The 17,759-nt window shown below is 41.3% G+C and overlaps 1 protein-coding gene across 3 annotated transcripts in view; it reads right to left on the reverse strand.

Moving 5' to 3' along the window:
- Nucleotides 1-630: 630 nt before the first annotated feature.
- PLXNB1 (plexin B1) overlaps nt 631-17,759 on the reverse strand; it is a 333,642-nt gene continuing 316,513 nt past the window's right edge. For 2 of the 3 annotated variants that reach the window (XM_089654789.1, XM_089654788.1), the window contains 7 exons: nt 15,899-16,080; nt 15,131-15,291; nt 13,149-13,296; nt 11,718-11,782; nt 11,557-11,632; nt 7,124-7,198; nt 631-2,316 (listed from right to left, as the gene is read on the reverse strand). In XM_089654789.1, the coding sequence (XP_089510915.1) occupies nt 2,212-2,316; nt 7,124-7,198; nt 11,557-11,632; nt 11,718-11,782; nt 13,149-13,296; nt 15,131-15,291; nt 15,899-16,080 (812 nt within the window). In that variant the 3' untranslated portion in view covers nt 631-2,211. The remainder of the gene's footprint in view (nt 2,317-7,123; nt 7,199-11,556; nt 11,633-11,717; nt 11,783-13,148; nt 13,297-15,130; nt 15,292-15,898; nt 16,081-17,759) is intronic. The other variant, XM_089654790.1, reaches the window with a different exon arrangement.

A 17,759-nucleotide genomic window follows, 5' to 3' on the forward strand; every position in this document is an offset into this window, starting at 1 on the left:
AGATAGATAGATAGATAGATAGATAGATAATACAGTGATGGATAGATAGATAGATAATACAGTGATGGATAGATAGATAGATAGATAGATAGATAGATAGATAATACAGTGATGGATAGATAGATAGATAGATAGATAGATAGATAGATAGATAGATAATACAGTGATGGATAGATAGATAGATAGATAGATAGATAGATAGATAATACAGTGATGGACAGAGAGAGAGATAGATAGATAGATAGATAATACAGTGATGGATAGATAGATAGATAGATAGATAGATAGATAGATAGATAGATAGATAATACAGTGATGGATAGATAGATAGATAGATAGATAGATAGATAGATAGATAGATAATACAGTGATGGATAGATAGATAGATAGATAGATAGATAGATAGATAGATAATACAGTGATGGACAGAGAGATAGATAGATAGATAGATAGATAGATAGATAGATAGATAGATAATACAGTGATGGATAGATAGATAGATAGATAGATAGATAGATAGATAGATAGATAATACAGTGATGGACAGAGAGATAGATAGATAGATAGATAGATAGATAGATAGATAGATAGATAGATAGATAGATATCGTCTCAACAGTAATCATGACACTTTGCAATTTTTGACTTTTATTGAGTATTTTGTGTAAGAACTATTCTTTTGTCTTTATTAAACAAATGGTTTTTTCAGCGTTGGGGTTTTTTTTTTTTTTTACATTCACATGATGCAAACAAAGTAACAATTCACAGATTCATCTCTTTCGGAACATATTCTAAACTGTTATTAGGATCTCATAAGATTAACTTTCAAGTTTTATTGATTTTATATTACTGTTAACCACAAATTCTAATCATTTAGGAAATAGGCAGCACAAGTGGAAGCTGGGAACTGTAGGCAGGAATGCATTGAAACAGAAAACTAGTAACACAAAAAAAAAAATCTTTAAAAAAAATACAATGACAGCTGAAACATAAGCGTTGTGAGTATCCCAGGATGTGCTGCTGTCTTCAAAAATAAATTACAGTCCTCCTTTAGTATTTAAATATCTTTTTTTCATACCTAATGTATTTACATATCCAGTTCAGAGCAGCAAATAGCCACAAGACATGGAACCCTACGGAGCAGGTTCTTGTGCCTCTATGCGCAAAACAATCTCTTCTGAGCGCAATCCTAAAGTTAAACTTTCTCACTAATAAATATCTAATTATTTAGTGCAGTGATGTTCTATCTACAGTCCAAGCACAGGAGATCAGATCCTACTTCAGTCCTCCTATATAAGCCATCTGTTTAAAAAAAAAAAAAATTCTTTATCTAATCCAACCGGCTCATGTGATTGGCAGATGAAATGTGGGTGGCATTGAGCAACCAATAAGGAAGACTTTATTTATGTTTCCCCTTTGGGAAACAATATGCGAGTCTCAAAGGAAGAACAAAAAAAAAAAAAAAACCACAGTAGCTACAAAATAATAAAATTATAATTCTCCTTTACAGTTAGCTTTACAACTTGTTGGCAAGAAAAATAATATTAAAATTCTACATTTGAACAAGGAATGACGCGCTATTGGTGAGCTGGTTACAATCTAGTTAGTTGACATTGAATTTTTTTTTTTTTTTACAAGATGATTGTATGGAGATAAAAAATATTGTTTATTGATAAGAACTCCAAGGAGCTATGCTGTTCCATTAGTGCGCAAGATCTACTGTAGAAGCAGTGGCTGCCACAGTTCTTAGTTTCAGCGACAGTAAAGCGACAGTTCGCCAGAAAACGCAGCAGCTTGCTCACCATTCCGCTATCAGAAGGCTAACGAGTAAGACCTCATGGATCCCATTGATAAAAGTCCTTAAAATCCATCGTTAAGGTTGGCACGTAGGACGATAAAAGAATCTTCCTCTACAGTAAGATACAGGCGTATCAACACAACCCAGTTCTGGGTTAAAAACTGTGTTAATCAAAGTTCATACCGTAAAAAAAATTTCATATAAAAAATATTTTGATATTTTTTTTTTTTTTCACCGTTGATCTCCATCCGTGTGAGCTCCCGGCCTCATAGACCTGTCAGTTTGGGAACGCTACAGAGGGCCAGATAGGGCTTGCCTTAGTCTCACAGACAGGGTTCTACAGCATCTGCGATTTTATAAAAATCGTTCCGGGCAAGAATGAGCTTAGTTTAGCGGTAGGTGTGCCAGGGTCGGTCACAAGTCGGTGACTTTGTTCTCTACGGCTGCCGCGATTTGCTGCAATCTGTAGCCGAGCTGCATTTTTTGGGCTGTCGTGTCATCCTCCAGTGCTGTGATTATCTGTAGAAGAAAAGGAATTTGTAAATCCAACCATCTACTCTGTAATAAATCAATTCTGTAAGCAAAGACTGCCTAATTACTGGCTGCACTTTGGGCACAAGAAGAAAACTACCCTGGTAGTGAGGCCCCCCTACAATGCGAGAGTTAAAGCCCTACTCCGGGAAACTTAAAAATGAACCATTGCAGTGGAGCCCTGACTGCACTGGAAGGGTTAATTGGTCATTTAAAGTGGTTGTAAAGGGTCAAGGTTTTTTACCTTTATGCTCCCCCCCCTTCCCAATACTTGCCTGAGTCCCACCATGGTCCGTTGATGTGCACAACAGCCTCAGTTCTCCCCCTCTCCCTCCTCATTGGCTGAGAGAGCAGCAAGATCCATTAGTACCCGTTGCTGTCAATCCCTGCTAGTGAGCCAATGAGGAGAGGGGGTGGTGCCAAGCCATGGCTCTGTGTGTGAATGGAAACAAAAACGAGAAGCGCACCAACCTTGCGCATTACCTCAGTAACCAAAGTTTATTCATTATAAAATAATACTCACAAACAGCAAATAAAATCAGGCATGTAAGTCCTCAAAGGGACCTGAAAGATAAAGAGCCAGCGCGGATCCCATCATGGGGGTAGATAATCAGTACCACTGACGCGTTTCGAAGGGCAGAGCTCTGATGAAGAAGGGATGCCCTTCGAAACGCGTCAGCTGTACTGAGTATCTACCCCCATGATGGGATCCGCGCTGGCTCTTTATCTTTCAGGTCCCTTTGAGGACTTACATGCCTGATTTTATTCGCTGTTTGTGAGTATTATTTTATAATTAATAAACTTTGGTTACTGAGGTAATGCGCAAGGTTGGTGCGCTTCTCGTTTTTGTTTCGATTTGCAGTATTGGTTGGGCTTCCCCAGCCTTATTTGGAGCTGTAAAACTCTACATGCATTGGTGGTCGATCTTTTCAGGTCTGGTTCCATCTATTCGCCACCCGCCTGGGTCCTTGAGCGCAGGAGATTTCGCTTATGATCTGTGTGTGAATGGACAGAGCAAGCCTACCTGGGTGCCCCCGTAGCAAGCAGCTTGTTGTGGGGGCACTTGGCAGGAGGGAGGAGACAGGAGCACCGGCTGGGGACCTGAGAAGAGGAGGATCAGGGCTGCTCTGTGCAAAACCACTGCACACAGCAGGTAAGTATAGATGTGTTTTTTTTTCAATTGCCTTTAATATCACTTTAAGGCTAGATGACATACAAAAGGAGAAGATCTACTTAACCCGATCCTCCTCTCCTTTGCACTGCTAGACTGACCGCTGCATCTTCTCCCCCTTGTCCAGTGGTCTAGGGTCTGGATGTCATCAAGACCACTGCAGGCTCCATAGCCTTGCATTGGACAATGACACAACGGGACAATCCACTGCCAAAGAGGGGGGGGGGAGTGTCATCTGCCAGGAGAGTGGAGGATCAGGTAAGTTCAAGTGCAAAAGCTCTCCCCTAGACTAAACGAGCAAGTAACCCTGTGAAGGCACACAGCCCCACTGCAAGGGACAATTTTTACGTTTCCCAGAGTTTGGCTTTAAATGTTTGTTTTTGCCTAAGGGTAGAGGAAATGGGAGGAATACTAATCTGATTCCTCATTTTGGCAGGCTCCCTCCATCTGTGCAACTGGTCCTGCGAAGCCATCACCAGCCGTGGTTGCACACCTGCCTCCTCCAATACAATGCAAGGCTAATAGTCCTACATTGTATGTGATGAAGCATGGAGGTTCAGGGAGAGGAGGAGCCTGGAGTCTGCCATAGTGGGGGCTAAAAAAGAACTTTACCATAACTTTTTTCTTTTTTTTAACCCCCGCTTACCTGATGCTGAACTGTCCTTAATTCAGATACTTAACCACCCAGTGGATCCATCATTATCCTGCTTTGATCCACCAATCCACTGCCACTGCTCAGGTCCTGCACCACCATCTTTCTTCATGAAGTTATCAAAAAATGGCTGTCTCTCCTGGATTTATACGAGCCACTAGCCCACCCCTTTGCTCCTTTCATAAATGGGAGCTGACCTTTTTTGGGATATGAATAAAGGAAGATCCAGGAGCATAGCATGCCATTCAGGCAAAGGATAGAATTGAAGGGGGGATGTGAGCCAGAATGTGAGCAATAAAAAAAAAAAGAAAGGTAAAACAACATAAAAAGGGGGAAGGAAGGGGGTTGCAGGGGAGGAAAGTCTAATTACACCTAATGACACCTCTTCCTCTACCTTTCAATTTTAACAAAACAACCCTTAAGGTGCGGGTGGGTGCTGCAAATGTATGTTTTTTTTTATCCCGGAGTTGGGCTTTAATGCACAACATTCACTGCATCCTCCTCTGAACTCCGCTCCTCCTCATGGAATACAGAAGCTGACAATACTGATCTACTCATGAAAATGCTAATTGCTTGGCTCTGTGTGGCTTTAAACTCTGCGGCCAGACTCATCCACCTCACCAAACGCTCCACATCTGCCTCCCCCCTCTGCCAATCCCTTCATTGGCTCCCGATTGCCCAACGCATCAAGTTCAAGCTGCTAACCCTGACCTACAAGGCCACTCACAATGCCGCCCCGAACTACATAACTGACCTGATACCCAGATACTACCCTACCCGTGCCCTCCGCTCCTCACAGGACCTCCTGCTCTCTAGCTCCCTGGTCTCCTCCTCCCATGCCCGATTGCAGGACTTCTCTAGGACTTCCCCCATCCTCTGGAACTCCCTACCCCAATCCATCAGACTGTCACCTACCCTCCTCACCTTCAGGTGCACCCTGAAAACCCTCCTCTTCAGGGAAGCCTACCCCAACCTCACTTAACACCCGACCTCACCTAACAATTAACCTCCTCCACTCCTCCCACCACTCCATCCCCCACAGCCATCTCCTCCTGTGCCACCTTCCCCTCCCTCCTAGATTGTAAGCTCGAAAGAGCAGGGCCCTCGAACCCCTCGTGTAGTGTATTGTTACTGTCTTGTCTCATGTTCTGTCCCCCTTGCTACTGTACAGCGCTGAGCATACCCTTTGGCGCTATATAAATACTGTATAATAATAATAATAATAGTTTCTGTCACTGGCCTTTGAAAAAAGAAAAGTCAGAACCCCTTATTTACATACTGGTTCAGGGTCACAGAGACAGAAGATATAGTAAAAGCATTCAATCAACAGCCAGGCAACAGGTTTTTTTCCACCAATAACTGCTTCAATATTTAGTCCATACAGATTTCCATTTCATGTAGCTCTGTGCTGCCACCTCATGTCTGAAAGCAACAATGACAGCCTCCGGATGGTCTAGCTTTATAGCCAGTAACAAGGAAAAATGGATTGCTTCTAGTAAATTCTAGTGACAGAACATCATGGATAAATTACAAAAAAAAGTTTCAGGGATTTATTAGAAATTAGCATATTTAAGTAATTATATGATACTTTATAAGGAAGCTACAGTTTCATCTGCACCTAGATCTTTTCAATAAATCCTGACAACAACTTAAAACATTGCAGGTTAAAAACAGAAAATAAAGAATTTTCAATGCTCATTTAAAACATAAATTGTGTTTTGTTCACTTGCAATGTGCCTCTGAATTCATTACAACATTTGATTGTTCAAGGAAGAGTCAGTTCCCTAGCACACTCCCCTCCCTCCTTGCCTGTCTTAGCCCTCACCTTTTCTGTGAGTGTCTAATTGCTTTCTGTGCTGGCCCAGCTCCTCCACCCCTCAGTTAAGCGAAAGCTCTGAGTCTGCTGGCCTCACAACCAAGATGGAGGTGCCCAGTAGCAATCGCAGGGCTTTTGGATGTCTACACTTTTACAAGTAAACAATATGAATAAAATATGTTAAATGCAGGGGTTGATTTACTAAAGGCAAATAGACTGTGAGCTTTGCAAATTGCACTCTGCAAGTGCAGTTGCTCCAGAGCTTAGTAAATGAGGTTAAGCTTCCCTTTGCCTAGAATACCCAATCACATGCAAGGAAAATAAAAAAACAGCATTTTTGCTTGCACATGATTGGATGATGGAAGTCAGCAGAGCTTCTGCTCATTTACCAAGCTCTGGAGCCACTGCACTTGCAGAGTGTCACAAATGGTGTCAAACATCTAATTTTAAGTTTAAAGTGGTTCTAAAGGCTCAAGGTTGTTTACCTTCACATACGATGCATGAAAGTAAAAAACCTTCTGTGTGTATCAGCCCTAATCCCCCAGACCCCCCAACGTTTACCCGAGCCCCATCCCGATCCAGCGATTTCCATGAAAGCCTCAGTTCCCCAGGCACTCTCAGTCCTGATTGGCTGAGGCTGCAGCGGGGGGGTCACTGGCTCCCTCTGCTGTCAATCACAGCCAGTGAGCCAATCAGGAGTGGGAGGGGCAGGGCTGAGCTGCAGCTTTATGTGTGAATGCACATGCAGAGCCACGGCTCGGGAGCATGCCTATTCGGGTACCCCCATAGCAAGCTGCTTGCTGTGGGGGCACCTGACAGGAGAGGAGGCCAGGAGCACTGGCGGGGGACCCGACAAGAGGCAGATCCATGCTACTTTGGGAAAAACCACTGCACACAGTAGTTAAGTATGACAAGTTTGTTATTAAAAAAAAAAAGAAAAAACAAGACTTTAGTATCAGTTTAAAACCGGTTTACAAGAATTCATTAATATAATCTCTTTCACATAAGGGAATTTTATTTTTAGGAGTAAGGGAACAGGAGTAAGGACAGTATAGAGCTGGAAGATTTGTTCCATATTGGGGGGCTTTGATGGACATAGTACGCTCCACAGCTATTTTGTATATTTTTTGGCACTTGTCTTAGTATATAAACTCACCTGGTCATAATACTTGTTGATATACTTGTAGAGCTCATGAAGGGCCACCAAGGAATTAAGTTCTCCTGAGAAATTCTGAGAAAGAAATTAATACAAATAATATTATTAGACAAATACAAATATACATTATCACCTTATAAAATACAATATATATAGTGTGTACATATATATATATATATATATACACACACACATACATACATACACACACACACATATACAGTGGGGATCGAAAGTTTGGGCACCCCAGCTAAAAATTTGTATTAATGTGCATAAAGAAGCCAAGGAAAGATGGAAAAATCTCCAAAAAGGCATCAAATTACAGATTAGACATTCTTATAATATGTCAACAAAAGTTAGATTTTATTTCCATCATTTACACTTTCAATATAACAGAAAACAAAAAAATGACGTCTGCAAAAGTTTGGGCACCCTGCAGAGTTAATATCTTGTACTGCCCCCTTTGGCAAGTATCACAGCTTGTAAACGCTTTTTGTAGCCAGCCAAGAGTCTTTCAATTCTTGTTTGAGGTATCTTTGCCCATTCTTCCTTACAAAAGTCTTCCAGTTCTTTGAGATTTCTGGGCTGTCTGTCACACACTGCTCTTTTAAGGTCTATCCATAGATTTTCAATTATGTTGAGGTCAGGAGATTGTGAAGGCCATGGCAAAACCTTCAGTTTACGCCTCTTGATGTAATCCTCCGTGGATTTCGAGGTGTGTTTAGGACCATTATCCATTTGTAGAAGCCATCCTCTCTTTAACTTCAGCTTTTTCACAGATGGCATCAAGTTACCATCCAAAATTTGCTGAAATTTTATTGAATCCATTTTTCCTTCTACTCGTGAGATGTTCCCTGTGCCACTGGCTGCAACACAACCCCAAAGCATGATTGATCCAACCCCATGCTTAACAGTTGGACAGAGGTTCTTTTCATTAAATTCTGTGTCCCTTCTTCTCCAAACGTACCTTTACTCATTCCGGCCAAAAAGTTCAATTTTAACCTCATCGGTCCACAGAACTTGTTTCCAAAATGCATCAGGCTTGTCTATATGTTCATTTGCAAAGTTCAAACGATGATTTTTGTGGTGAGGACGTAGAAGAGGTTTTCTTCTGATGACTCTTCCATGAAGACCATATTTGTACAAGTATCTCTTTATAGTGGAATAGTGTACCACAACTCCAGTGTCTGCCAGATCTTTCTGGAGGGATCGTGCAGTCAAACGTGGGTTTTGAATTGTTTTTCTCACAATCCGGCGAGCTGTTCTGTCTGATATTTTTCTTGGTCTTCCAGATCTTGCTTTAACTTCCACTGTTCCTGATGACTGCCATTTCTTAATTACATTCCGAACAGAGGATATTGACATCTGAAAACGCTTTGCTATCTTCTTATAGCCTTCTCCAGCTTTGTGAGTGTCAACTATTTTCAGTTTCAGTTTTCTAGACAACTGCTTAGAAGAACCCATGGTGCTGATGTTGGGGCAAGGTCAGATGAGTCTGGGCATTTAAAACCTTTGAGATTGACATCGCCTGGTCTTACCAGACGATGATTGAGAACAATCCATGACACTGGCAGGTCTCAGCTTGGCAAAGGGGGCAGTGCATGCTATAAATTCTGCAGGGTGCCCAAACGTTTGTAGACGCCATTTTTTTGTTTTCTGTTATTTTGAAAGTGTAAATGATGGAAATAAAATCTAACTTTTGTTGACATATTATAAGAATGTCTAATCTGTAATTTGATGCCTTTTGGAGATTTTTCCATCTTTCCTTGGCTTCTTTATGCACATTAATACAAATTTTTAGCTGGGGTGCCCAAACTTTCGATCCCCACTGTATATATATATACACACATACATATATATACATATATATATATATATATATACACACATACACATATATATATTTATATACATACATATACACACACACACAAACACACACACACCTGTGAAAATGCTTTTGCCCCCTTCCTGTTTTTTTTCTTTTTTGAGTATTTGTCACACTTACATAATTCAGATCATCAAACAAATTTTAATATTACACAAAGATAACACAAGTAAATACAAAATGCAGTTTTTAAACAAACATTTCATTTGTTACAGGAAAAAAGCTGTCCAAACCTGCCTGGCCCTATGTGAAAAAGTAATTGCCACCTAAACCTCATAACTGGTTGTGCCACCCTTGGTGGCAACAAAGCAATCAAGCGTCTGCGATAACTTGCAATGAGTCTTTTATAATGCTGTGGAGGAATTCTGGCCCACTCTTCTTTGCAGAATTGTTTTAATTCAGCCATATTGGAGGGTTTTTCGAGCATGAGCAGCCCGTTTAAAGTCATGCCACAGCATCTCTAGACTTTGACTAAACCTTAATTTTGTTTTTTTGAGCCATTCAGTGGTGGACTTGCTGGTGTATTTCGGATCATTGTCCTGCTGCATACTCGAAGTACACTTGAGTTTGAGGTCATGAACTGATGGCCAGACATTTTCCTTCAGGATATTCTGGTAGAATGCAGAATTCATGGTTCCATCAATTATGGCAAGTCGTCCAGTTCCTGAAGCTGTAAAGCAGCCCCAGACCAACACACTACCACCATAGTTGACTCAAAGTTGGAATGAAGTTCTTTTTATGAAATGCTGTGTTAGTTTTATGCCAACTGTAATGGGACGCACACCTTCCAAAAAGTCCAACGTTTGTCTCATCAGTCCACAGAATATTTGCCCAAAAGTCTTGGGGATAATCAAGATGTTTGTTAGCAAATGTGAAACGAGCCTTTGCGCCCTCTTTGGTCAGCAGTGGCTTTGGCCTTGGAACTCTCCCATGGATACCATTTTTGCCCAGTCTCCTTCTTACTGTTGAATCATGAAAACTGACCTTAACCAAGGCAAGTGAGGCCTGCAGTTCTTTAGATGTTGTTCTGGGTTCTATGACCTCCTGGATGAGTTGTCCTTGTGCTCTTGGAGTAATTTTTGTAGGCTGTCCACTCCTGGGAAGTTTCATCACTGTTCTGAGTGTTTTCCATTTGTGGATAATGGCTCTTACTGTGGTTTGCTGGAGTCCCAAAGTCTTAGAAATGGTTTTGTAACCCTTCCCAGACTGATACATGTCAACTACTTTGTTTCTCATCTGTTCTTGAATTTCTTTAGATTAGGGCATGATGTGTTGCTTTTTGAGATCTTGTAGCATGCTTCGCTTTGTCAAACAACTTCTATTTAAGTGATTTCTTGATTCAACAGGTCTGGCAGTAATCAGGCCTGGGTGTGGCAAGTGAAATGTAACTCAGCTTTCCAAAAAATGTGATTGATCATAGTTCATTCATAATTTAGCAAGGGGAAGAGGGGATGGGGGCAGCAATTACTTTTTTCACATAGGGCCAGGCAGTTTTGGATAGCTTTTTTCCCTTAATAAATTAACTCATCATTTAATAACTGCATTTTGTATTTACTCGGGTTATCTTTGCATAATATTAAAATAAGATCTGAATTATTTGTGACAAATATGCAAAAAAAAAAACCGAAAAAAAAACCCAGGAAGTGGCAAATACCTTTTCACAGCACTATATATACAGTTGTGCTCAAAAGTTTGCATACCCTGTTGGAAATCATGACATTTTGGCATTGCTATTGAAAATATGGCTGATCATGCCAAAAAAATTGTCTTTTATTTAAGGATAGTGATCATATGAAGCCGTTTATTATCACATAGTTGTTTTGCTTCAATAAAGAAATATTCAGCCTAAAAAGGAGCCAAAGGATTTTCGGGTACGTTTGGCTCCTTTTTAAATCAAAATGATAACAGAAATCACCCAAATGGCCCTGATCAAAAGTTTCCATCCCCTGGAATATTTGGCCTTGGTACAGACACACACAGGTTAAAATGGCAATTAAAGATTAATTTCCCACATCTGTGGCTTTTTAAATTGCAATTAATGTCTGTGTATCAATTGTCAATGTGTTTGTTAGCTCTCATGTGGATGAGCAGGCTGGATACTGAGCCATGGGGAGCAGAAAACAAATTTCAAAAGACCTGCGTAACAAGGTAATGGAACTTTATAAAGATGGAAAAGAATATAAAAATATATCCAAAAGCTTTGAATATGCCAGTCAGTACTGTTCCATCATTTATTAATAAGTGGAAAATTCAGGGATCTTTTGATACCAAGGTCAGGAAGCCCAAGAAAGATTGCAGCCACAAACGCCAGAAGAATTGTTCAGAATACAAAGAAAAGCCGACAGGTAACCTCAGGAGAAATACAGGCTTCTCTGGAAAGAAATGGTGTAGTTGTTTTTAACAGACAGCAATAAAAACTGACAAGTGTTCTAATCCCTCTCCACTCAGATGATAATACTGGATGCATATATCAGCCAACAAACACGCCTATGTTGTATATGAGGAGTTACAACTAGAATTGAAACCAAGTCAATGTGGCCCATACCCTTGAAAGTTCTGCTAAAGCCGAATTCATTTCCTGGTCGCTGGCTGAGATGGTCTGCCGGATATCAGCGTAATACCTACAGACCAAGGGAGAGAAAAAAGATCAGAATCCGACCATTCTACAAGAAGACAGAAAGAGATAGACCTAGACTGGACACTCACCTCTCCACCATCTGCTTGTACCGGGGGATGTCTCTTGCATACAGTAATTTGTTAATGGGAGAATCCTTAGAAGGAAAACCAGACCACAATGAGAACAATTGCAAAACCTTCATGACTTTTACCCACACAGTCTCAACAATTGCTTTTTTTTTTTAAGCAAAGACAAATGTGCGCAGAGGAACCCACAGTATCAGCAATTGCTTTTTATTTATTTATTTATTTATATGCAAAGACAAATGTGTGCAGAGGAACACATCAACCAATCACAATTCAGCAATCAACAGCATATAGCGCACCAACTTTTGTAGTTTTAATTCTAACTCCCTACTGCACTCTGCCCATTGTACTATGGAAGCTGATTCCTAAGTCCAGGTTGTGTATTTCTAATATAGTAGGCATGTCCAGTACAGATCATGCAGGTGCATGGCAAGGATAGGTGCTATCTTTGTTTGGTGATAGAACAGGTGAAATCTTTATTCAAGCAACTTGTGTTCACATTGACAGTTCAGGATGGTATCCCCCACCCAACGGTTACTGTTTTAAAAGCCCTGATGAAGGGGAGTGTTCAGCCCCTGAAACACGTTGGATTTTGTTGCGTCAAATTTTTTATGGACTGTAGTATGGTGCTCCCATCTTTTCATTTGCACCTATCTACCCAGAATGAATGTACATGCAGTTTCACAGGATGAAAAGCCTTACACTTTTTTATAATTATTATAGCTACTTATATAGCTCCATCAATTTACGCAGCGCTTCACATATATATTGTACATTCACATCAGTCCCTAACCCTCAAGGGGTGTACAATCTAAGGTCCCTAACTTACATTCATACATGGGACAATTTCAACAGGATCCAATTAACCTACCAGCATGTCTTTGGAGTGTGGGAGGAAACCCGAGTACCTGGAGGAAACCCAGGCACAGGGAGAACATGCAAACTCCAGGCAGGTGGTGCCGTGGCTGGGATATGAACCAATGACCCGAGTACTGCCAGGCGGAAGTGCTAACCACTTAGCCACCCCTAACTGTTAACAGGGTTCTTCTAAAGATTCTGCATAGGTGAAAATTAAAAAAAAAAAAACACAACAGGACTTGTATCTGGTCCGTCCTTTTTCCTAATCAAGATGGTTTGATTTAGGAACGTAATGAAAAATCTTTGGCTGCCAATATCCAGTGGGTGCTTCATGCATTGGTAATGGATCTCTTAGTAGGCTGAATGCAGGCATAAATGATTCTGGTTTACAAGGTCAAACAATTTACAGGAATTTGGCCAATATTGTTGAGATCACATCTTCACTGGTGAAAACAAATTAAAAAAAAAACTAAAGCACTTTATGTTTTGAATCCTTTATCTTTTTCTCTCCTTGTGTGAACCCAATCATAACAAAATTGTGTAATTTTTCCCTTTTCATATACATTTTTTACTTACCCGTCCCAGCTTGTGATCAGCGATAGTACAGGAATCCATGAAGGTCTGGGCGATCACCGACAGGACGGCGTCCACGTTGTCTGAGGTTTGCACATCAAACACAAATTGGGGGTTTTTGATGATGTTGATCCAGAACCTTAAAGGCAAACTGAGCAGAAAAACAATGAGAATTATGAATGGGGAATGAGAAATATATTAATAATGTATCTCCTGCAACAGATCTGCAGAAGAAAACCACAATCCTTTAACACTGACTTATAAGAAGTCAGAGAGCAGATCGCTACAAGCTCCTAAAGTGATATTAAGGTCATTTATTTTTTCTAAATCAGATACAATTAACACAACTCACTTGCATTTGCTTTTTTTGTATATAAACCAACATCAGGGGCGGACTGACCATTTGGAAACTCGGGCACTGCCCGAGGGCCCGGGGTCAGTAGGGGGCCTCATGAGATGCCCCTGGTACCTTTTTCATAGGCTTTTTTGAGTTTGGGCAAGGACACAGGGGCCCCATGATACCCTATTGCCCGGGGGCCCCATGAGTTGTCAGTCCGCCCCTGACCAACATCTAAAAAAATGTACCAACAAACAGGTAAAGGCAGTACTTGCACGAGGTCGTCCACACCCAGGAAGAGGATTCGGAACTGCACCCTCTCCCCCTCTGCAAACACATGGAAAGGAGCATACCATCCTCACTACTTCTCTGCCCTCCATGTTTTGGCTGGCCATGTTTGGCATGGAGTGTGCGCTACGCATGTGTGGCCAATCACTTGCTTTCTAATAGCTGGAAGGTGGTCGCTCATGCACAGTGTATCTTTCCTGTTGGCTCAGGGTGGCTGCAGAGAAGAGTGGGCATATTGGTGCATGGTGTTACAGTAGTAGCTGTTAAATCAGACTTGAAGCTGCAGCCCGCAGGTTGCCAGCCACGGATCTGGTGCATGTGTGTGGTGTGGCATTCTTACTTTCCCATCCTGCATGGGGAGCTGCACCCAAGGCGGTTGCCCTCCTGCCCCCTCCTTGTCCCAGTCCTGGTTTCAGGTATCTATCAGCTAAAGCCATTTCAAATAAAATATGGTGGGGATGGGCATTTTTCACAGAGAGCACAGAGAGAAAAGTAATCACAGTAAGTAGCAAAGCAGGCAGCATCTGAAGTGGCTAACGAGGACATTAGGCTATGCTTCAGGTGACAAATAGCAGAAGTGGAACAGCTAAAGAGACAAACTCTCTATATAAACTAACTATAAATATATATATATATATATATATATATATTTATATATATATATATATATACACACACACACTGTATATACTATATATAATATAGACTATAGTCCTGTGGTTCTGCACAGCCTGAAACATGACATCACTGTACCCTGGCTCAGCTCTGAAATTGCACAGTGGCTAAATGGTTAGCACTTCCACCTGGCAGTACTAGGGTCATTTTTTCAAATCTGCACCACCTGCCTGCAGTTTGCATGTTCTCCCTGTGCCTGTGTGGGTTTCCTCCGGGTACTCCAGTTTTCTCCCACACTCCAAAGACATGCTGGTAGGTTAATTGATTCCTGTCTAAATTGGCTCTAGTATATATGGATATGAGTTAGGGACCTTAGATTGTACCCCCCTTGAGGGTTAGGGACTGATGTGAATGTACAATATATATGTAAAGCGCTGTGTAAATTGATGGTGCATATAAGTACCTGAAATAAATAAATAAGATGCAAAGCTGCGTCAGGACACAGCAGGGTCATTTTCCTGTCTATGCAGTTAATCACAAAACTGTCCAGACAGAACAACAAGTCCTTTGGCAAATAATGCAGTGAAAGTGTATGTATTACAACAGTGTATTTGTTTGCTTGCCTAGAGTTCTGCTTTAGGTTTTGTGCAGATATGGGATCTTCTGCATTTTTCCATAAGACTTTTTTGGATTCAGCGGTGATGTTACTGTTGTATGGAGGTACAACTCCAGTTATTATAAGTACCTGTTTGTTTTCCAGATGTGGATGGTCTCGGGATCTGTGATTCCATAGTGTACAGCCTGATCGTCCAGCAGGTCAAAGAAATACTTAACAGCGAGTGGCACAGGACGGCTGGTGCTCAGTATTACCTGGAAGAGGTCGTCCACAAACTTCTGCAGAGTGCCCTAAAAAAACAGATAAAAAAAGTACACTTTTAGAGTTGACAGTTGTGCAAAATAAGCCCACCACACCCTTCTAGAACACACAGATCTCTTAAACAGGCCACACATGTTACATTCTGACTGTACAATCTCTATACAATCTTCGAGGTGTATGCCACCTTGTGGATTCCTTTCATTTTTTACGGTTTACATTTGTACTGAGCACCGAAAGCATAGCTACCGCTGTGCTATCACTAGCTGACTGCCGGCCCCTCCTCTCCTTACTCTGTAATGGAAAGCTTTGTATTATGTTAACCCATTTACAAAATACAAAGCTTTTTGTGAATAGTCAGGGATAGACACCTTCAGCGCTCTGTACAAATGTAAATTGTAAAGAAAAGAGAGAAATCCAGTAAGTGGCATACACCTTGTTGGACGTAGACCATTGTAAACCAGCACATTTCAAATAATGAGTTAATTTCTGGAGTTCTTCTTTAGGTGCCAGTCAGCACTGACATCTGCAATCTAACAATGAGAATTTCTGCACCCCTGATAGGTGTCTAGATGGCCTTGGATCAACAATGAAAGAATATATAGGCAGAGAAGAGAAACCCAAAGAGCCTTCACTCACTTTCATGGACAGGAGGCGGGTTAGGTAGATTTCAGGGATGGCCTTGGCTCTCTCCCTGTCCCGCAGACTCCCTCTTCTGTGCTTGGGCAGCTCTGGCTCATCTGTGGGCTTCACAAGGTGCCAGAGTTTAATTCCACCTTCATCTGCATCCTCCAGCATTGGGGTCTCTGTAAAATAAAAGGCTAAATTTAAAGTTTTATAGAGAGATCTGCTTATTACGCAATACAAATCTTTGGCAATGGTAACAATGTAATGCATAATAGAAGAAAAAATGAAGTCATTCATCGAGTTAGGTGCCGAAGGCTAGCAGAGTAAAGATCCCATTTTAGAACTAGGCTGACAAGTGGTCAAGGTGGGCCAAACTTGGTCTTGGACCAAGAAGTCTTGGGGTACTTATAAAGAATATAGACTGGTGTGAAACAAAAGCTTGGACTGATTCCCAGACATGGAAACCTAAGATGGGTAGGGGAAAAGAGAAGGTTTCTAGGAAGCTTTTGGGAAGAAGAGTGTTAAATAAACATTTGTAAAAAAATAGCCCTTGAATCTTAACATAAGAAACCTGGTCATTGGTATGAAGGGATGGAAGAACCTTAACTGCCTAATGTGGAGAAGGACCTGTGCTGTGTAAGGTCAATAAAGAACTTACGGTAACTTGTGGGATAATGATGATTTGGATGCTTTATAAGCCGGTGGAATCTAGAATAGATTGTGGGATGGAGCAACCTTTGATGGAAAGGGTAAGATGAGTTAAAGGATAGGGAACAGAACCCTGGACTGCCTCGCAGTAAGTAGTAAAATAAAAACTGACAAGTGTTCTAATCCCTCTCCACTCAGATGATAATACTGGATGAATATAACAGCCAACAAACACGCCTATGTTGTATATGATGAGTTACAACTATAATTGAAACCAAGTCAATGTGGCCCATACCCTTGAAAGTTCTGCTAAAGCCGAATTCATTTCCTGGTCGCTGGCTGAGATGGTCTGTCGGATATCAGCGTTGAGAAGGTTGAGAATATCAGCGTTGCCGGATATCACGGTTGCCGGATATCAGCGTTCAGAAGGTTGAGAATAATTGGAAGGAGGAACCAGAATTGGTTGATGGGAAAGGGAAACCTTGATACCTTGATAAATATTTCTGTCTAGGACTAGGTTTAGCTTTCCAGACATATCCATTTAATTTTCTCCATCCCCTTCCAAAGCGATATGTTGGTGTTCTGTCCATTCTCTCCTCAATGAGAACAGTCTCAGCTCTTACACATATTTTTTACTGATGATGAATTTGTGGAACACAAAAGAGTGGCCACAAACTAAAGATATATCTGAGGGAAAGATAAATTGCTAAAAAAAAAACCACATACTCTGGAGATCCTAAGGATCTGGGATTGCCTAACTTGATTTGGACTATAAAGCATCCCACTTCTCCAGATTAAGGGACAGGATTTTTAATGTGCCTCATAAATAATGGGTCTGGATTAAAGCTCTCCTATCCAGGACTGTGGATAAGGGGTTACCACCAGTCCTCCTGTATGGGGCCCAGGTAAACTGAATGAATCGGATGTGGGCAGGGATGGTGATTGGCACTTTGGGGGTGGGGTGGGGGGGTATACTGGAACCAAACCCCTGTACAACTCTCTGTGCAGCTGCTGAAAGTTGGCTTCTTCTCCTCTACACACCCCCCATGGATCTCATTACCCCCTTGCACCCCACCTCTTTTGTTGGTATGGGACTGCTTGATTGAAGAGCTCAATATTTCATATCACATAGGGCCCATGGCTCCCACATTGAGCAACCCTGAAATTCCTGCTGGCTTTTTGGTGAGCAAATTGCTCAAATGGCCCTCCTCTTCTATGTCCCAGA

This window comes from Staurois parvus, unplaced genomic scaffold, assembly GCF_062004578.1.
Source record: "Staurois parvus isolate SC_StPar_1 unplaced genomic scaffold, SC_StPar_1.0 ptg000799l, whole genome shotgun sequence".
In the NCBI taxonomy this organism is placed as follows: Eukaryota; Metazoa; Chordata; class Amphibia; order Anura; family Ranidae; genus Staurois; species Staurois parvus.